The 21,855-nt window shown below is 42.0% G+C and overlaps 1 protein-coding gene across 5 annotated transcripts in view; it reads left to right on the top strand.

Annotated features, from left to right (window-relative positions):
* PIP5K1B (phosphatidylinositol-4-phosphate 5-kinase type 1 beta) overlaps nt 1-21,855 on the top strand; it is a 321,872-nt gene that overhangs the window by 155,408 nt on the left and 144,609 nt on the right. For all 5 annotated transcript variants that reach the window (XM_027105737.1, XM_027105735.1, XM_027105733.1 and 2 more), the window contains 2 exons: nt 1,079-1,209; nt 13,138-13,255. In XM_027105737.1, coding sequence (XP_026961538.1) covers nt 1,079-1,209; nt 13,138-13,255 — 249 coding nt within the window. The remainder of the gene's footprint in view (nt 1-1,078; nt 1,210-13,137; nt 13,256-21,855) is intronic.

The raw sequence follows: 21,855 nt of genomic DNA, 5'->3' as shown, positions 1-21,855 counted from the left end.
TTCATTGCAGCTCTATTTACAATAACCAGGGCATGGAAGCAACCTAAGTGTCCATCGACAGATGAATGGATAAAGAAGATGTGGCACATATATACAATGGAATATTAGCCATAAAAGGAACAAAATTGAGTTATTCGTAGTGAGGTGGATGGACCTAGAGTGTGTCCTACAGAGTGAAGTAAGTCAGAAAGAGAAAAACAAATACCGTGTGCTAACACGTATATATGGAATCTAAAAAAATTTTAAAAAATAAAGGTCATGAAGAACCTAGGGGCAGGACGGGAATAAAGACACAGATGTAGAGAATGGACTTGAGGATACGGGGAGGGGGAAGGGAAAGTTGGGACAAAGTGAGAGAGTGGCATGGACATATATACACTACCAAACGTAAAATAGATAGCTAGTGGGAAGCAGCCGCATAGCACAGGGAGATCAGCTCGGTGCTTTGTGACCACCTAGAGGGGTGGGATAGGGAGGGTGGGAGGGAGGGAGACGCAAGAGGGAAGAGATATGGGAACATATGTATATGTATAACTGATTCACTTTGTTGTAAAGCAAAACTAACACACCATTGTAAAGCAATTATACTCCAATAAAGATGTTTAAAAAATTTTTTTATATATTCCAAAGGCTCAAATTATTTTTTGCTCTCTCATTTCTTATGAAGACAAACACTCTTCCTGATCCATAGGTATGTTACAGAACTTCTGATTTTTTAAAAAATGCAATGGTATCAATTATCCTTTGGTAGAAATTATAATTCTGTATATTGCAAGTGTTCTACCAAGTTTCTAAGTTCTTAATAAAAGAAAGATGGAGATTTTGGACTGTAATTTGACCTTAGGAACACTTATAGGAAAGATTACCACCGAAATAATTTCATGGCAAGAAGTGTCCTTGATGTTTGGAAAGTACTCTCCCTTAAAAGAAGCAGCCTGTCATCTTTCCAAACCTAGCTTCCTCTTTGCTTAGGAACAAGAAAGGAAATCTAACCTCGGTCTCCTGTTTTTGCTGCTTGTGACATTGAGCAAGGCCCCAACTACTGAGGCTAACGCCAAAATCTTTGTTGTCCCTGCAGACTGCATCATCTGCCATCAAAGGTGCTATTCAGCTGGGGATAGGATACACAGTGGGTAATCTCACCTCCAAGCCAGATCGAGATGTTCTCATGCAAGACTTCTATGTGGTGGAAAGTGTGTTCCTACCCAGGTAAGAACGTTGTTACTTGTGATGATTTCCATGCTAAGGAAGCTTCGTTGTGACATCTCCATATTGAAGACTTTTCTACCAGTACAAGGCTTTATTTTCCATGCCTGTGTAGATCGTGTACTGATGTTCACGTTAGACCTTTGGCTTGCCCAAGAGCAATCCAAATGATTAGTACTTTCGGTTGCGTCGGGTGTCTTGCGTTTGTATGTGGTGGTGGTAAATAGGGTTCATCCTTTGGGCCAGTTGTAATTAATTAGTTGTGATAATGCTTAGAAGACCCTATGGAGAAAGACTCTGAGATTCAGTGGGAAAGACTACAGTAATCACAGAGTAATGTCTGCATAGGTTTAGAAAAAGAGGGCACCCAAGACGCAGCAGCTGGTGCCGAGTTTTTGCTAGCCCTAATTTAAAAGATGAGTTGGGGGATGCGCGTTTGGGCCTCCTGTCTGAGTACACTCATGTATCTCCTCTTTTAACTTTCCTCCAGAAAGCTTATGAGGATCCCCCTATTTTAATGCCATATTTGCAAAAACACCCAAGTTACCCATACATATCACGTCTAACTTTATTATACTGGGCGGGGGGAAATCAAACTAATAAGTCTGAGATGGATGGTAGGGATGGTTGCACAACAATACGAATGGACATAATGCCACTTAACTATGCATTTTAAAATGGTTAAGATGGTAAGCTTTATGTTATACATGCTTTACCAAAATAAATAAATAAATAATTTATAAGTCTAATACTGGCTTAACATAGGACGAGAACTACTCATGATTAAATTGGAAATGTAGTACTACAGACAGGACTTTTCAAAAAAATAAAAATATTTGATTTGCAGGCTTGGGGCCAATTATATTTTCTTTGGGGCTATGAGGATTGACTTGTCATTTATTTTAAAATAACTTTCTCTCCAAAATAAGCCAATTTTATTATCAATTATTATTTGGCTTGAATGAGAATGGTTGGACTGATACTTTTCCTCTCAGTGTTCTCATTGTCTTATTTTTTTAAAAAACCTTCAGGGAGATGGTACTTACATTTATTTCTACGTCCAGGTGTCAACTGCCTAGAAATAAAACCTTTAGGTGAGGGTGTCCATGTAGCCACAACAGAGCCCATGGATAAAAGAAAGTCAGCTATGAACCCAGACAGCTTCATTTTGCTTTAAATGCTCTGGGCTGAAGAACAAAGTTGGTCTATGCAAGTTTTAAAGTTTGCTTCTCTAGGTTTCCCTAGCAGCCACAAGAACTAGTTTCCATGCAGAAAATGGACAACCCCAAGGCCTAAGATATAATCCTGTCTGCTCATGACACTGCTCTTCTTTCTATAGCTGGAAAATGTCCGTTGTGTTTGTTTTTAACAACCTATCATTCCAAAACAGTATGTATTAACTATTTTTTCTCTTTAAAGTCAGGAGGTTATGAGTTTATCTTAATCTTTTGGTATGTTCTGTTAGGCTCAAATTCCTGCAAATCAGGCTCAAAGTCCTGTAAATGTGTTTCCAGAATATTCTAATTCTCATGGTCTTCTAGGGCCTCTACCCAAATATTCCAACCTTATTTTTTTCTTCCACTGCAAAGAACAAGAGGAGCAGAGGCCTTTTGTAAGAGGCTGGCTGGCAGTGAGTTCAGGATGCCGGAGCAGTTACAGCTCAAGATGGGTGTATACAGAAGGGCAGGCTGCTGCATCCTGGCTGATCTTTTCTTCTCATAGTGTCCCATCAACAGAGCCAGCCATTGATAGGAACCGCAGGAAGGCATGGCCCAAGCATACGGTCCCCAGGCCGGCAGCATCAGCATCATCTGGCACTTGTTAGAAATGCAGATTCTTGGGCTCCCCCCAGATCAACAAAATCAGATACTCTGGGTCTGGGACCCAGGAATCTGTTTTAACAGTTGCTCCAGGTGATTCTAAGCACATAAAAGTTTGAGAACCACCGAGCTAGCACATTGCTTCCCATTTTAGGGTGACAGTTGTTCTAGTTGATACCAAGTTTTGTTCTTGCAGCTCATAAAACCCTAAATGATTTTTTTTTTTTTTTTTTTTTTTTTTTTTGCGGTACGCGGGCCTCTCACTGTTGTGGCCTCTCCCGTTGCGGAGCACAGGCTCCAGATGCGCAGGCTCAGCAGCCATGGCTCACGGGCCCAGCCGCTCCACGGCATGTGGGATCTTCCCGGGCTGGGGCACGAACCCACGTCACCTGCATTGGCAGGCAGACTCTCAACCACTGCACCACCAGGGAAGCCCCCTAAATGATTTTTTAATTAATATCTTAAATATCAAAATTACATCTGTTTAGCAACTGAATGACATGTATGAGATACGTACAACAAGGAGCACATAACTGAGGTCTTCATAGGCTCTTTTAGGCCCTTTGAGTGCCTTGATTCCTTTTGTTCACTGACAATTTTTCATAAGCATACTGCATCGTTATGATTAAGACAAGAATGAGAGTTTTTTTCACCTTTTTATTCAGGAGTAAGAAACCAGAGTTGGACCTGGCTGGCTTCTGTATCTTTGACCTTAACTCTATATTCCAGGATAGCAGCAGCAGCCGCTGAATGGCACACATGTCACTGGTGAGGGGCACCTAACTGACCCTATTTAGAGGAGTCCATTGTCACATTTAAAATATAGCATTTAAAGCATATATAGCTTTTAAATGTCAATATGACATTAAATGTTTGATTCAGGCAAGAATTTCTTTCAGCAGATACTGTATTGTTTGTTTAAAGAACATATGTGCTCCAGATGCATTTATGTGAAGCAGAAGAAACTTACATGGGGTCTTGTCTCAGTTTCCTCATCTGGGATCAGTTTCTTCATTGGTTTAGCAAAGGGATTGGGCCCAGTATTTCTCAATGGAGGTGCTATTGGCTTTTTTTGGATGAGTTAATTCTTTGTGCAAGACTGCACATTTGTCAACCCCAGGCCATGCCAGTAACTGTAGCAATCAAAATGCCCCCCAAAGTGATGGATAAATTCAGTATCTTAATCATGGTGGTGGTTTCACTGGTATATGCATATGTGAAGATTAATAAACTTTATACTCTATTGTATGTCATTTATAACTCAGTAAAGGGGCCAAATAATGCTCCTTCCCTACCTACCCATATGCCTGTGGATGAGTAGAGAAAGGTGGGCAGGACTGGCCCTTGTTGAAGCGACTGAAACATTCTGAAGTCTCTGGTGGCTCTAAAATTCAATGCATTTATCTGGGTCATAGAACTAATTGATTAGGGTACCTTGAGATGTTTTAATTTACCACTGCTAGGAAGCTGCTGGTTCTGTTTCCCTTAGCAACAAAGTGCATTGTGTTATTTTTTTATTTCTTTATTTTAAAGTGGCTCAAAGTTATTTTCAGATATTATGTATTTGCACTACAGATTATTTCATTTTGTAGATGGAGAAAGCTCTGGACCTGTTTAAGACTTGAAGGATGATATAATACCCTTTTTAACTGTCTGGTTCCATGATCTTCCAAGGTCACAAAGTAGATGAGTAAGAGAACCATGGTCATATCTTAATCTTTTGACCCCAAGTTCTGTGCCATGATCAGAAACTCAGGGTTGCAGATAAATATTCCCATGTAAATGGAATTAGGAAGAAAGAGGATGTTTTATAATGTTTCTACCATGTAAACCTGAACCTGAACTGGCAACAGGAGGCAAAGTTTATGTGCCAACTATGGACCAAGCATAGTTTTATTAATAATATTTATATAATATGCATTATTCAATTATTGTTATTACTTTCATCTTTGCCATAAAAAAGCCATTTTATATATGAAGTAACTAAGGCCCTGGGAACCAACGTGATAAACCAAAAAATGGTAAAGCCAGGATTTGAACTCCGGGGTGGCTGGCTCCAAAGTTTTGTTTCTCCCGACACTATGGTGATAGAGCACAGGAACAGTATTTCTGCATTTTTGAATCAAAAAAAAAATCTAGAATTATGAAACTAAATCTACCTGTCTGGCCCCTTGGCAATCAGCTTGAATCCGTCCCTCTGCTCCCCTGCAGGAGACACCATCACTGCCTCCTCTGGAAAGCTGGCAATAAAAATTTATATATCTTTCCATATTCAAGAATAATTATCTAACCAAAGACTTTGTAAAACTCTCCTGAATTTTCATCTCCTCACTTATGAAATGGAGTTTAGCTTGCTGTGAGGACCATTGCAAAGCACGGACTGCCCTTAGATTGATGGATGCTCTTTGGGATTTATTTGAATCTCCAGGGAATACCCTCAAAGAGAGGAGAGAATTCCACAGAACTACTGTAAGGGTGAAACATTATTCTAAATGACAAGCAAACATATATGTCAAAGGTCATATAAGTGTTGTCGTATAAGTGTTGCCAGATATCAGTGCTAGACGTTATGGTTTTGACAGACTAGCCATCCACCTGCATTTCAAGTTTCACTGACATAATCTCATCCAAGAATCTGTCTGTACCAGGGGTCAGCACACTACAGCTCAAGAGAAAAAGCTGGCCCCCTCCCTCTTTTTTTAAATAAAGTTTACTTGTAACACAGCCTCGCCCATTCACTTACATATTGTCTGTGGCTCCTTTTGCACTACGACAGCACAGTTGAGTAGTCGCAACAAGACTCTAAAAAGATCGCCAACCCCTGATCTATACAGACATTCCATACCAGGTTTTATATAGATGTGGATAGAACACAAAGCTGCCAGAATATTTTTCTCTGGATTACATGAGAGGTGTGACTGTCACTGGACAAGCCGATAACACAAGGTCCCTTCAAGTCAAAACTTTTAAAATATTTGTTCAACATTTATGTAGCGGGGATGCGGAAAAATGATTTTCTGTCAATAAAAATTATATACCTCTTCCTTTAACTCAAAACTGAAAGATTTATTGCATGCACTGAATATTACATAACATTTTAACTTATTTGAAATTGCCTTGGAAACATAATTTCCCAGTGTGGTAATAACTACTTGAGAAGTTTAACATTTAGATGATGAACAACGATATCACATGTTCCCAGTAAATGACACCGCAGAATGCATTCTTTGGTTTTGGAATTTAAGCTGTCTTCAGCTACTGACTTTTAAAGACTGGCTGTCAGCTGATTCGCCTCAAAAGATGGTGCAGCCTCGTGTTTCACAAGGCGGCTCAGGGGTACCCATCACAGATGTGCTCAGCAGAAGGAGGTTGGCACCAGCAGGGGGGTATGTCTGTTATTTTCTTATGTTTGTTTTGTTTTTCCATTCAAGAGCACTGTCTAATTTGGCAAGAGAGAGGACCAATTTCTGTTTCACAGGTTAGATAGTCATATGTGAAACCTGTGCGATCTCTGCCTTGCCTGAGTTGGCAGAGGCAATTAATAATGCTTAAAGCTGCTGCTTCATACCCTGACTTACAAAGGTCTACTTTGAAGACTGGCTGCCACCACTAGTTTGTTACTGGACTGTAGTGTCACTTGTCCAATTGTACTGCACTTAAGTTTTCTTTGTCTCAGTATCACCATCTGTACATTAGGACAAAGGACCCTTCACTGATCCTGCCTCATGGGAGATGTGGTCATGTTTGCTGTGATGGTTAAATTTATGTGTCACCTTGACTGGCTAAGAGATGCCCAGATAGCTGATAAGACATTATTTCTGGGTGTGTCTGTGAGGATGTTTCTAGAAGAAATTAGCATTTACTCATCAATAGACTGAGTAAAGAAAATCACCTCACCAGTTTGGGTGGGCATCATCTAATTCGTTGAGGGCCTGAATAGAACAAAGAGGGGGGAAAAGGGCTAATTCACTCCCTGCTTGAGCTGGGACATCCATCTTCTCTTGCCCTGGGACGTCAGCATTCCTGGTTCTTGGGCCTTCAGACTTGGACCAGGCCTTATACCATTGGCTTTCCTGGTTCTCAGACATTCGGGTTTGGACTGGAATTACACCACCAGCTCTCCTGGACCCCCAGCTTGCATATGGCAGATCGTGGGACTTTTCAACCTCCATAATTGCATGGGCCGATCCCTCATGATAAATCTGTCACCTAGAAGTTGCTGACCCACTTGTCTTGCCAGGAGGCCACAAACCCACTAACTGTCGGTTACAGTTTGAAATCAAGGAAGCTCACCATATATAAAATGCTGCCTCTAAAACCTCAAAGCTCTGGGCCTCAGCTCCAACACTGGACCCCTTAAGGGTCCTGGAGATGCTTAATCAGTTTCACCCCATTGCTTCGCACCACATCTCTCCACCCAGTGCCACCAAAAATGACGCTTGGCTATCAGGCTCTGAAATCACATACACAAAGCTGGGTGTTCACGGTACATACAGATGAGAACCCCAGCATGGCTAATCAAACGCAGCCTACCTGAGGCCCTCCTGGGGAAGTAATTGGGGTATTTGGGCAGGTTGTACCTGAAGCCTCTAACTGGATCCTGAAAAGGAAGACTAACCGGGGAACATTAAATTGAAGTTAAGGCAAAGCTGACTGCTTGTGACTTTTCCACTGCCCTGATGTGGATCTAATCTCCCCTCTTGTTTGTTCCTGACTAGCCTCAGTCAGTACTTTCCCTCCCTGGACTTTGATTTCCTTATCTGCTAAATGGGAAATTCCAGACGGTGGCTAATGCTTCCTCAAGCTTCAGCGTTGTATAATCCTAAACATTTATTGCCATTAAGAAATAACGTACTTTTGGACTTAAGACGAACACTAAATTTAAATTAAATGTAGTTAAATTAACAATTGAACACTCCTCCAAAGAGTGAATATCAAAATGCAGAGCTGATCCATAATCAAACTTGGCTTCTTGGTGAAATAAGGGAGGAAAGGACAAGATAGAGAAAAGTACAGTTTTTTAGTTGAAGTTTCTTCCTCCTCTGGTGGAGTTAACAAACCCTTTCTTTAATAATTTGATAGGACAGTACTGTGTGTTGGCTTACTTGCTTAGGTTCTTACTTGGCAAAAGCAAGTTGGAAATCCCATGTCGGCCTCCAGATTTTTATTGGTGACATTTTACCAGCTCTTGGGATCCAGACATGTCAAACCCCTGGTGAAAACCTCACAGCTGAAATTTCCAAAGGCTCGATTTTATGCCAAGACAGGAAAGTGGAGTTCTTTCCCCCAATCACTACATAAATGGATGGAAGAAACATAAGCCTTAAATTGTGAAGAAGTCTGCTCTTCAGCAGAGTCCGTTTTTGCTGGAGAAGTCTAGGTGCTGGACAGTCTCCTGTGGGCTACCACCCAGACTCCAGCAAGGAGAGCCTGCAGGAGTCTTTGGTGGACCTCTTCCACGGGCCAGCAGACTAACGCTGATTGCGGTTTTGTTACTGCCTTGGTTTAGCCTTTCGTGCGCGTGCAGAGGAGCCTCTGTGCTGGGCATCAGTGGACCAGCACCCACACTGGTACCCAGTAGGTCTGCCAGTGCCCAACCTGAGAAAATCAGGTTAGTGTCTGCTGGCTTATCCTCACTGCACCCGCTGTTTGGTGTTGCACTTGTGCCCTATACCTCCTGAGAAACTCCAGCTGGAGCCAACAGCCCATTAATTTGCATTTCCTGCAATAGAACTTCATTCATGCCGAGTTGGTATTTGTTACTCACTGGAGCAGCTTAATAAGCAGAAGCAAACCCTTCTGCTGTGTGGTACCCAGTGTGCAGAGCTTTGTTTTGGGGTTATGGCTTTCACCCCTAACTTAAAAAAATTTTTTTTAATGTTGTAAATGGTAATATGTAGAAGGGTTAATCCTCATGATGCTTTTAGAAGAAATACTGTGAAAAGTGTCCCTTTCATTCCTGTGCCTTTATTACCTGTCTAACTCTAGTGGTCACTGTTACTTGGGGTCTGTATATCCTTCAAGGATTTTTTGTGCAGATACATGCCAGAGATATATTTTTTGCTTTTGTGTGCAAATGGTGGCATGCCATACACAGTATTCTGCATCAAGCTTCTTTCACTTAATCTGTCTCAGATCTCACCACGTCAGTACATAAGCCTCCTCGTTCTTTTTTAATAGCTGCGTGGTATTCCAGTGTGTGGCTGAACCATAATTACGTTGACTGGTTCCCTTCTGAGAGACATCTAAGTTGCTTCCAATCCTTTGTCCTTACAAACAGTGCTATAATGAATAACCAGGTACAAACATGTCATTTTGTACAAACAGCAGTTTATCTGTACTGTAAATTATAGCCATGCATTTGCTGAATCAAGAGTTATGTACATTTGTCATTTTGACAGGAGTTGTGAAAATGTCCTCCAAAGGAAAAGTATCAATTTGCTTTCCCACTAATAGTGCCTCAGGGTACCAGTCTCCCTTGAGCTATATCAGTGTTTTAAATTTCTGCCCATCTGAGAGAGAAAATGATATCTCGGTGACCGTTAATTTGCATTTATTCCATTATAAGTGAGGTTGGACACCTTTTCATATGCATAAGCCATTTATGCTTCCATTTCTGTGAAGTGCCTGATTATACCCTGGGCTATTTTTTTTACATATATAACTTTTCGGTCTTTTTCTTTGCTGTATTTTGGAGCTCTTTGTATTGGGAGATTAGCTCTTTGTGATATGAGTTGCAAATATTTTCTCATTTTGTCACTTTCATTTTCCCTTTTTTTTTTTTTTAAGCCAGTTAGTCACTTCATTCTCCACGTGACATGTCCAACCCTGGTCTGTCTCCCGTCACCACACAGCCTTAATCATCCAGACACACTGAGGGCTCCCCACTTGCCAGGTGCATGGCCTTTCATGTTTCCATCCACTTGGCCATGTTATTTCTAGAGGCTCAGTACCAGGCCTCAGAGAGCACAGCTTGTAAATGGCAGAGATGGAACTGGAACCCAGGTGTCCCTGGACCACAGGGAGTTAGGAGCATCTTAACTCCCATACAGGGTATGCAGTATGATTTAACAGAATGCAAAGTCTTAATGTTTGTCAAAGGAAAGCAGAATTCATAAGCTAAAACCTACTAAGAGAAAAAAAGTGGCAATGTTTTATCATCCACTATTAGGGAATGTTCCTCTCCATTCAGGCAAATGGAGAGGTTCAAGATTGTATAACCTCAGCAGTTAATTATTAATATATTGTTAGTTATGCTGTGAAGAAATTGCCACTTTCTATAATGCCTGTGTTAAGTATTACCCCTGCCCCCTTTTCATCATCTCCATTTATACAAATACAATTTATTGATGACCCTATACAGGCAAGCCTGCCTCACAGTTGACCCTTACCATTCTCTGTATCTTAATGTGGCCCAAAGCTAGCTAGATTTTTCTCATTTTTAGTGATGCGGTGGCTTTTAATACGAGCTGTGTCAGGGTGGATACCTAAAGAAACGAATGTTCCCTTTCTCTAACCAGAGATGTTCTCTGTGTGTGTGTGTGTGTGTGTGTGTGCGCGCGTGTGTGCGTGCGTGCGTGCGCGCATGTGTCTGCCTGTCTCATTGCCAAGGAAACCTAACACTATCCTTTTTACACCATTGCTAAATAAACCATAGTACTCAGGGAGATGTGAATCCAAGGAAAACTATTGTAATTAATACTTGCTTCAGGGAAAGGTGAACAACTCAAGAAGCTCAGAGTTACCAAAAATGAAAATGATAATAAAAAATACTGTATCCTCAGGGGCTTCCCTGGTGGTGCAGTGGTTGAGAATCTGCCTGCTAATGCAGGGGACACGGGTTCGAGCCCCGGTTTGGGAGGATCCCACATGCCGCGGAGCAACTAGGCCCGTGAGCCACAACTACTGAGCCTGCGCGTCTGGAGCCTGTGCTCCACAACAAGAGAGGCCGCAATAGTGAGAGGCCCGCACACCGCGATGAAGAGTGGCCCCCGCTTGCCACAACTAGAGAAAGCCCTCGCACAGAAACGAAGACGCAACACAGCAAAAATAATTAATTAATAAACTCCTACCCCCAACATCTCCTTAAAAAAAAAAATACTGTATCCTCTCTAATAAAATCTTGGGCCCCCCAACTGCATGGAAATAAATCATTTAAAGAATAATTCCATGTAAGTGGAACGGGTGTTTTATTTTACTCTTGAATGTTGAAGGTGATCTGCTGTAATGGAATGAATTGCTTTGCCTGAGATTGAAAGGAGAAAACAGAGTGGAACAAATTAAAAAATTGGCAACACTCTTAACCCACCGAAAATAGCCTGCTTCAGAACCCAAGGCATTGTGATTATTTTTACTTGCTTGCAACAGTGAAGAAGGATGTCAGAGGTCATTTTGAACCTCTGCTTTTACCTCTTATGTCTACATAGCGCATGTTTTCAAGTTATATTCATATAAGTTCCAAAATTATTCCTTTTGGCAATCCCATAAAAGCTGTAACTGAGTGCATGTCTCCTCATAAATCCCAAAATATGGAATGAGGAAATGTTTGAATACCATACCTGGGTGTCATACAAGCATTATGAATATTCAGCTGTACTTACTTAGGGCAACAGTAGCCATTTAAGTGAGCAGGTGATATGGGGGCTCTTCCATACATGAGCTCTTCTCCCAGGCAGCCTCCGTTCCTGTGTCACTCCCCTCCTGTGTGTGCCTTGCTGCTGCTTGAGTGCGGTCCTGGCCTTTCCAGATAAGATTTATTATAAGAGGATGGCCCCTAACAACACAAGCCAACTACTTCCTCTGGAACTCACCAAAAGGAACAGTCATCTGTAACCATGCAGGGGAAAACCTGGCCGCACTGGATACATTGAACAGATCAAGGATGGTCTTTGACTATGGTGATTTTGACTTTATATGTTGACTTTTGAACCTAAGCGTCACCTAAGAATCAACTTTACTGAATTAGCATTATCTTGAAAACTCATTTTTCCACTCAAAAAATACTTATCGTCTACCATGTGTTAGGTGCTGATACAAAATTCTGACTGACCTCAGCAAACTTAGTAGATTCCAAGTGCTTGTTGTGTGCTAAAAGCCTTTTTATTTGCACAGTTGATTCGTTTAACATCCATGAAAATCAGCCTTCAGTGTCCCATCTAGAATATGGTAAAAAGAGATCCTGGATCTCTACATAAAAGTATATTATTCTGCATTGTTCTAATTTCTTACAATGAAGGATTAGGTGACTTTTCTGATGTCATGTGAAATATATCTAGTCAAAGAATAAAATGAATGGTAAACATCGTAAACATCAAAATTCAGGGTAGTGGATGCCTCTGAGGAGAAGGAAGGGTATATGATCAGTAAAAAGTACGGAAGGCAATTCAACTATATGAATAATATTCTTAAGCAGCATTTTAGGTTCATGAGTATTCACTGATTTCTTTATACCTTTTATATATCATAAATTTTGCACAAAAATGTTCAAAGGTGAACCCAGAAGAGGGAAAAAAATACAATGATATATATATGGGAATGGAAATCAGGTTTTAAAATCCCTAAAATATCTAAGGTCTTTTTCCTGTAACTATGGATGTAAGAAAGAGTTCAGATTCAGGACCCATCTATTTCCACTGTGATGGTTCTCTCTGTTGGTGAGATATTTTCTAAATTATTTTACTTATTCCTAGTTTAAAATGTTTATCCAACATTCAAAATTCACTGCCAAAAAAATGCATTTTGGGCATTGCTCCAAACACTGAGCCCTGGATCTTATACCTAAAGCATTACATCAGTGGTTTCATTGGGGAAAATGGAGAGATTTTCCCAAGAAGGAGGCAGAGGGGGATGATGAATTTTCAGGTTAAAGACACACTGTGATTGGCAAGGGATGCCTGCTTGGAGTGGCCCCTGCTGCGGTAGCATGTGTTTTTATCTGATGCCCATTGGCCTTTGTGACATGAGGTTAGAGAGACCCAGTATCAAGGGATGTTTTCCTAGAGGGGAAATTGGCACAGGACAAATAGAGCTAGAATTTGAAGTCAAAATTGTCTTTGCTAATGTTCCTTCTCTCTCTCTTTCTTTTTTTTTCTTTTTAACATTTTAACTGCAGTGAAGGGAGCAATCTGACCCCAGCACATCACTACCCAGACTTCAGATTTAAGACATATGCTCCACTAGCATTCCGATATTTCAGAGAACTTTTTGGTATCAAGCCTGATGATTACTTGGTAAGAACCTATCATTTTCCTTCCTTCTCCAGAAATGTGTGACGTCAACATTTTTCTCATAGCAACAGTGACAAGTGGCTTGTGTCTCTTATTTTACAAAGCTCTGGAGCATAGTAAAAGTTCCAAGTTTCATAAGGATTATAAATTTAGCTTCAGGAAATGTAGTTTGACTCTGCAGCTCTTACCTGATAGCTACAAAATGTGCTATGGTAATTGATAGTTGAATAAGTGGGGTATCGGTTGCTACTTCAGATAATTATTCTAACAGATATATTATAATTAGTTATAAAGACTCCTGTGAATTTTGCTGATTGGATTCTGTATGAAAACCTTCCTATTTTAATTGACTTATTTATACCATTCGTCTCAAACCTGCCTTGGCCCACAGCCATTTTCACCTTGACCTACAATTTGAATATGATTTTAAAGCAGCTGGATAGTTTTGTTTTCAACAGCTCTTCATGCCGGCTCTTTCTAGAGGTGTTTTTGTTTGGTACCAGAACATGTATTATCCTTAGGCCTGTCTCTTCTCCCTGTCTGCCTCCTTGCACACAGTGGGTACAAACACAGCCGCCTTATTGTGAGAATGTCTGATGTGACCTCAGAGTTTTACCTTATTCCTATTCAAGAAGCCAGGAGCTCTCTTTCTGTTTCAAGAGAAAAAGTGGTTTATCTCATAATTTGATCACTGTTAACACCCTGGGGCTCTTGAAAATTGGTTTTCAAGAAGCTTTAGGAAGGATACCATCAAATAGTTATTGTTCATCCCATTCTGAACGATCTTAATAAGACTTGAGTCAGATCCTAGAAGAATCCTTTGCAGAGGAAGTAGAGCAACATGTGTTACTTCTTAACAGAGAGTATTTAAACTGTATCTTATAATTTGGGTAAGGTATAAATGGTTAACTTCAGAGCTGATTCTGTTCTGGGATGATGAAAACCCACGAATTTAGCTGGGCCCTAAGAAAATAACATGACTTCTGCCTGATGAATGAGAGAATACTGGTTCCTCAAGACACATTAATAAGTCTTCACAGAGCATGAGAACTGAGTAGAAAGTCTTTGGGTGCCCTGCTGCCCTTAAATGTGCACTGATACAACACAACGTCAAAAATAAATAAATAAACAACGCAATTTAAAAATGGGTAGAGGATCTGAATAGACATTTTCCCAAAAAAGACATACGGATGGCCAACAGGCACATGAAAAGATGCTCAACATCACTAATCATCAGAGACATGCAAATCAAAACCACAATGAGCTATCACCTCACACCTGTCAGAATGGCTATGTTGATCTCTGCCTCACCACACCCCTTTGATGGAGAGACTAGGTGCCTCTACCCAGCATTACCAACCCTGCCCTCCCAGCCACTCAAGTACAACACAAACACACACATTTGCAGGATTGGGGGGTGGGGTGTACCTTAGAGAAGATCCTTTAGTTTCTGGCCCTTCTGTAATTACTGAGGGTCACTGTCATCCACGAAACATGTTTGGAGAACCCAGTGGGGTCTTGATATTGTGTTATTGAAAACAAGATTGATAGCTCATCTTCTACCATATGTTACCAGTTAATGGATTCTCTTCTGACTTACCTTGAGCTCCTGCCAGCCAAGGAGATGCCACCAGACTTGCATTTCATAACACAGATTCAATCAGTGTGATGAGATGGCTGTCTACCCTGAGCAGGTCTTCCTTTAGTGTTCCTGTGGCCGCTGACGGGCAGGCTGGGAAGCCCATTCTTTTATTCAGTCTTTCTCACAAGATTTCTCTCCTTGGGGAAGGCCTTTTTCTGAGCAACAACTCACACAGCTTATACAGTTTCCTAATGAGCCTTTAAGCTGGAAAAGTTACCTTCATAATGAGGTCAGAGCATTTACAAAGGAGCAGGGGAGACCAAGCTGATGACTTCTCAAAGCAAAAGTCCTCCTTCGTGTACCTGGCAAGAGGTGGTTAATTGATCACTGGGTACTTTGAATACCAACTGTAACTAACATACTTTGCTAATAATTATGGAGAGATTCAAAAAATTATAAGTCATGGCACTCAGAGAACTTAGAATCCAATTGGAATGATGATTTTTGTGGGGAAACAACGAATTCTACCAGGCAGTAAATAAAAAGACGGAAGCAAAACAATAAATACTCCAGGATTTCAAAGGAGGGAGAGGTCTCCCTCTGTTGGATTGATGATTAGGGGGGCTTCTTATGGGCATGGCGTAGTTTAACTGTGACTTAAAAATTGCAAGGGATTTGAGTAGGTGGGAAAAAGGGAAAGATGTTGGGACAGGGTATAAGGGTAGGGAGCAGTGTTAGCACTGTCAGCCAGAGATGCAAGTGCATTAAATATTTAGAAGGACTTTGAGTGGTCCAGTATAGCAAGAGGGGAAGGTTTTGATCAGGAAGATTAGAAAGACAGTGCTAGATAATTCAAATAACCAGTTGTGGGTTTTGTGGGTTTTTTGTTTTTGTTTTTTTAATTATAGGAAATTGGTGAAATGTCAAGACTGACTAGATATTTGATTATGTTGAAGTTTTGGGGGTTTTTGGTGGGATGATGGTATTGTAGTTGTGTTTTTTTTGTTTTGTTTTGTTTTGTTTTGTTTGTGGTACGCGGGCCTCTCACTCTTGTGGCCTCTCCCGTTGCGGAGCACAGGCTCCGGACGCTCAGGCTCAGCGGCCATGGCTCACGGACCCAGCTGCTCCGCGGCATGTGGGATCTTCCTGGACCGGGGCACGAACCCGTGTCCCCTGCATCGGCAGGCAGACTCTCAACCACTGAGCCACCAGGGAAGCCCGTGGTTGTGTTTTAAAAGAGGAATCCTTGTCTTTTAGAGACACATACTGAAATATCTGTGGGAGAAATGATATGATGTCTGCGATTTGCTTCAAAAGAATCTGAGGGAAGCAGCCAGGGCAATGGTTGAGGGTGTAAAGGAAACAAGGCTGGCCATGAGTTGATAGCTGAAAATAGACACGTTGAAGCCAGAAGATAGACATGTGTGTCAATTCACACACAATGTTAATTAGTTCTCTTTACTTTTGTGTATGTTTGAAATTTTCCATAATGAAAAGTTAGGGGGGAAAAAAAGATGGGATCAGACAGATAAGTGTGCTTTTGTTTGATTGCATTTTCCACCTCCCTTAGTAATTGTACACACAGTTCAGTAACCGGACCCGTCTCCGGGACCTGCAAGAAACAGAACAAGGGCAGTGGGCCTCTAGCTAAACATGGCTGCCTGGTCCCCAGTGGCTGGGGCCACCCACAGCCCAGAACCAAGGCAGCTCACCTTACTGGTCTTGGAGCTGCTGGAAGCTCACTCTAAACTACTACATCTGAGGAGCCCACCCAGTCATCTGGAGTGTGGTAGATGAGGAAGGGGTCTTTTGCCGGACACAACATACTTCAGAAAGTCAGGTGGAAACTCAGAGACCATTTTTTTTTTTAAATAAATTTATTTATTTATTTTTGGCTGCATTGGGTCTTTGCTGCTGTGCACGGGCCCTCTCCAGTTGGAGCGAGCGGGGGCCACTCTTCGTTGTGGTGCGCAGGCTTCTCACTGCAGTGGCCTCTCTGCTGCAGAGCACAGGCTCCAGGCGCCTGGGCTTCAGTAGTTATGGCTCGTGGGCCCCAGAGTGCAGGCTCAGTAGTTGTGGCGCAGGGGCCCAGCTGCTCCGCGGCATGTGGGATCCCCCCCAGACTAGGACTCGAACCCGTGTCCCCTGCATTGGCAGGCAGATTCCCAACCACTGCGCCACCAGGGAAGCCCTCCGAGACTTTTTAACCCAACTCTTCATTGTAGATGAGGAATCTGAAGCTGGTGAAGGGAGGTGCCCAAGGTTACCCACGTTGGGGACTGGAGGCAGAGCCCAGGCCAGAACAGTGGTCTCACCTCCTTCCCTGGTGCTCTTTCCCTCTACCAGTTGGCCTCATGCTTCCCAACCACTAAGTCTCAGACCTCTTATTAGATGTGGTCTCAAGATGGCCACTCCCTAGCCATCAAACTATGAACTGTGGTTATCCATTCTGAAGAATACAGCCAAAGAGGTAAAAGACCCCTAACAAAGCACATTTTCAAAGAGTTAAGGCCAAAAAAGCACAGAAAAATGAATTAAAACGTCCCCTGAAAAACTGTGTGAAGAAAAAAAAAGGATACGGTGCAGATCACAAATGCATGCTGGCATCTATCAAACTGGGGTTATCTAAACCCAAATTTGTGAAGATATACTGATCTAAATGGGAGAGGAAAGGAGAGGGTAACTTTACGTAGGGATTGGTAACTATTGGTAGATTTGATATTGGATCTCTGTGATGTTTGTATTTCTACTTAGTCTTATACTGTTGCATCTGGATTTCAGCCTGAATAACTCTGATTACATTCCCAGTACCATTAAAACTCACCACGTGCGTGCCAATTACAAGTTCATGTTGAAACGTGCATAATTTGGATATAAGACAGTGTGGTGAAGGTATGTCCACGTGCACCACACAGCAATGCAAATGCTCCTTATTCCTTATTTGTTCCTAAATAAATGCCTCCCAGGGGAAGGCCAAGGGGCCCCAGAGCATTTTTTTCCCATTTCTGCTTGGGCAACAGGCCTTTGGTTCATTTCCTTCTTTACCAAGTGCCTGGGTATTCCCAGATCCAGGGTGATTTATATGATATTTTTCAGGCTCACCAACACCCATAAGAAAGAGAGCGGGGTGAATATTTGACACTGTCGAGGGTAAGAAATGGCAGGAAAAATGATCTCCACCTCACTGTGCAAGTTTACAACGTTAATTTGCCTTGGCAGGTTCCAGCTGGGTTGTACTTTGCATTCTTGCCAGTGGGTACATAGGGAGGCCCTGCAGGAAATACAAGGCAGGGAAGGAACACGTCGGAACAGCTTGCGCAGATGAGAGGGCTGGGAAGGTGCGTCAACCCAGGCGTGTACACAGGGGCTTGTTGATCGTGGCTAATTAAAACGTTCCCATAGCTCCTCTATATTTGCTCTGAAAAGGCAACATTTCAGAGAAGATTGCTCAGCAAGAGAACATGGTAACCAAGTTGCAGGGTGGAAAACCATAGAACTACAGGTGATAATGGTAATAGTCCCAGGTGTTCAGCATCATAATGCTAGTTTATGGCAGACTGATGCTGTGCTAGGAGTGACCCCAAAATGGTTATTAAAATAGGTCAAAACAACTGATTTCTCCATTCATATTCATTTATAAATTACATAATAAAGGAGTATTTGGCAATTAAGTAACCAATGAAATAGCCTCCAGATTGTGTTACTGCTTGTAGAAGAATTTGAGAGTTTAATTGGAAGCAGATGTTCACATCTGAATCCAGTTTTCCCTAGACAGCTCTTCCTGGATCACCCCCTAATTTCTCTATTTGCAGAAATAGATCACCCCCTAATTTCTGCATTCTTTGCTTTTTTTGTACTTTCACAACATTTACTCCTATCCATAAGAAGGTTCTGTGCCAGAAATTCAAACCCCATGGAACAAAAAATCAGAATCCTAAAGGGAGTCTGGGGTCTGCCTTCACTTTTTATGAGAATGGGATCCACACCTTTATTTTCCCAGGTCTCAAATTCGTGATTATACAGAAGACCCAGGTTTTTTCTTTCTTTTTTAAAAATTAATTTATTTTCTAATTGAATTATAGTTAATTCACAATGTCATGTTAGTTTCAAGTATACAGCGAAGTGATTCAGTTACATGTGTGTGTATGTGTGTTATACACACACACGTTCTTTTGCAGATTCTTTTCTATTATAGATATTGAGTAGAGTTCCCTGTGCTATACAGTAGGTTCTTGTTGTTTATCTATTTTACGTATAGTAGTGTGTATATGTTAATCCCAAACCCCTAACTTATCTTGTCACCCCCAGCCCATCTCTTTTCTTGCTTCACCAAGAATATCTTAGTGTACCTTTGGGTAGCCCTCTTGTCGTGGGACTTAGGCTGAAACCCTCAGTACCTCCTAGGGCACTGCTGGCTCTCCAGCTGTGTGTATGATCATGTAATGAAAAATGGCAACAGCAATAACTAAGTGGTCACTCTGCCTGGGGTTTCAAAAGCATTCGTTTTTAAAACTTTGAGCTGCTGTTGGGTAGATATTACCATCGTTATTTTAGAGATGAGGTTCCTAAGACTCCAAGATGCTAAGTTCCTCACTCAAGGTCAGAGAACTGGCTACTGACAGAGTCATGATTTTACAAACATCAGTCGATTCCAACGCCCAGGCCTTTCCTTCCGCGTGGACTCTGCACACAGCAGGGAAGGTGCCCTCTGCTTCTTCTTGGCTTTTATAGCATGCTGTGTGCAGTATGAGGACTATTTTTGTTTTCCTCTCTTATCCTCAACTGGTTCATAAGGGCTTAGGCTGCATTGCTGCTTAGCAAGAGAGCTTCAGGAAGCAAGGCTAGAGGAAAAAGAAGGAGGAGGTAGCAGATGGAAGTTGCCAGTGACGCTTAGGAGGGCAGCAAACACTTGCTTCTTTCTTTTCCTGGTGGATTTTGTTTCCCTTACCCACAGTGCTGCCAAAGCAGGTTAATTTAAAAGGTAACATCTAGAAACTTCCTTTTCATCATTCTTCTCCCAGTTTCTCTGTTTCTTCTCCTCCCTCCTTCCTTTTGTTCCTCACTTCCTCTCAGATTTTTCTGTGATGAGGACTTAAATATTCACAAGCCCAGATAAAATGCTTTGGAGGATGTTCAGCCCTGGTGTTTTCAGATGCCTCCATCCTCAAAGTACAGTTCCTTAAATCCCTGCTTTTGCCTCGCACCAGGGCTCGTCTGATCTCACACCATAGCGTCCTTACCTTTTTCTCTGCCCCTAATGTTTCTCTAGTCAATAATTGGGATTTATTAGCTAATAAACACTAAGCTCATTAGCCCAAAATTGACTGTTCTGCTGGGTTGGGGCACTTCTTGGTGAGACAGCTCTTCAGTTGTTGGTAAATTTCAATCATTTATTTGACAAAAATTTATTGAGTTCCTTCTGTGTACAAGGCACAGGTCCTGAACTGTATCAGAGTATAAGACAGTCATAGTTTCTGCCCTCATAGAGTTTTACAATCTCATGGGAACTTGGAATAACTAAATAGGCAATTAAGGTATTTTGTGGTAACTTGTGTGACGAGAACATTCAGTGCCAGGAAGCAGTTGATCTGGATTCACAGAACCAGGGAGAGTTTTCCAGGGCAAGCGCTGTCCAGCAAACACTGAAGGCCAAAGTCACTGTAACAACCTCCTCACTGTGTCTTCCTTTTGTCCACCTACTGTGGGCTCTCAGCACAGCAGATGGCATGGTCCTCTGCTCCAGATGCTGCAATGGCTTTCAGCTCCCCTAGAGAAAGGGCCAAAGTCCATACCATGGCCTATGGCTCCCTATGTGTCGGGTCCACCCAACCCTTCTGGCTTCTTCCCTTTCAGCTCTCCTCCCTGTTCCCTCTGCTTCAGCCATGGCCTCCTTGCTGTGCCTTGAACTCTCCAGGTCTCAAGACCTTAGCATTTGCCCTTCCCTCTGCCTGGAATACCCTTTCCCCAAGTATCCCCAGGCCTCTCCTCAAATGCCACCTTCCCAATAATGCTTTTAGTGACCACCCAGGCCTCATCATTGCTGGCACTCCCTGCCCCCCTTTCCATGCTTCCTTTTTCTCAACGGCACTTGGCACGTTCTGATGTATAAGTTATTTACTTGTTTGTTGACTGTTTCCTCCTACTAGAATATAAGCTTCCTGAGTGCCTGGGACAGTACAGACAGATGCTCAGTAGATACTTTTTAAATGTTGAATGAACACATGAATGATGCATTTCTGGCATACAACTAGAATCATGTGTGAAATTAACCAAATCACCCTGAGGGTTTTCATGAAGAATCAGCAAGCCGAGTATATGTTAAAACTGGTATGTCAAGTATATAAGTGCATACTCATTCTGCCTAAAATACTCTGTTATAATATAATGCTAGTCTAGTTTCTGTTCTCAAGAAAATAAGGGGTTTTTTTTAGGATAAGTTTTATTCAGTGGTAGTCAACCGGGTAAAGGTAGCATGGAGGTTGTTTCCGATAGAGGAAAATGCAAAAGCCAGGAGTGTGTGGCACACTTAAGAAAATGAGAAATAGTTCTCTGTGTTTACAGGTAGAGTTTGAGGAAAGAAGTGATGAGAGAGAAGGCTGGAGAGCAGGACTCCATCATTCATGGACTCAAATGCTCTCTTAAGAAACTTGGGTATTCTCTTCTTTGTAAACAGTGGAACCCATTGAAAGGTGTGAAGGCGTGGAAGGCTATGCAATTCAGAAAGATCTCTGGTCTCCTGGTGGAGAATGCACGGGGGCGGGGGCGGTCAAGAATGGATAGTTGAGAACAGGTGGAGCTCGCCATAGTAATCAAGGCATGAAACGATGAACCCACTGAACTTCGGGTATTGGAAAAAGAGATGCCGTGAAGGGGGCAGATATTATCAATAGTCTGGATATGGAAGGTGAAGAAATGTGAGACATCAAAGAGGATGCCCACGTTTCTGATTTGGGGAGCAAAATGAAGATAATGATGCTTGCATTATCTAAGATAGAGGAAAAGGGGAGAAGATGGAGGATGG

The sequence above is a fragment of the Aethalodelphis obliquidens genome, unplaced genomic scaffold (assembly GCF_003676395.1).
Source record: "Aethalodelphis obliquidens isolate GAN/ISIS:26980383/991018 unplaced genomic scaffold, ASM367639v1 scaffold7, whole genome shotgun sequence".
Lineage (NCBI taxonomy): Eukaryota > Metazoa > Chordata > Mammalia > Artiodactyla > Delphinidae > Aethalodelphis > Aethalodelphis obliquidens.
This window is presented reverse-complemented; position numbering and strand designations above follow the sequence as displayed.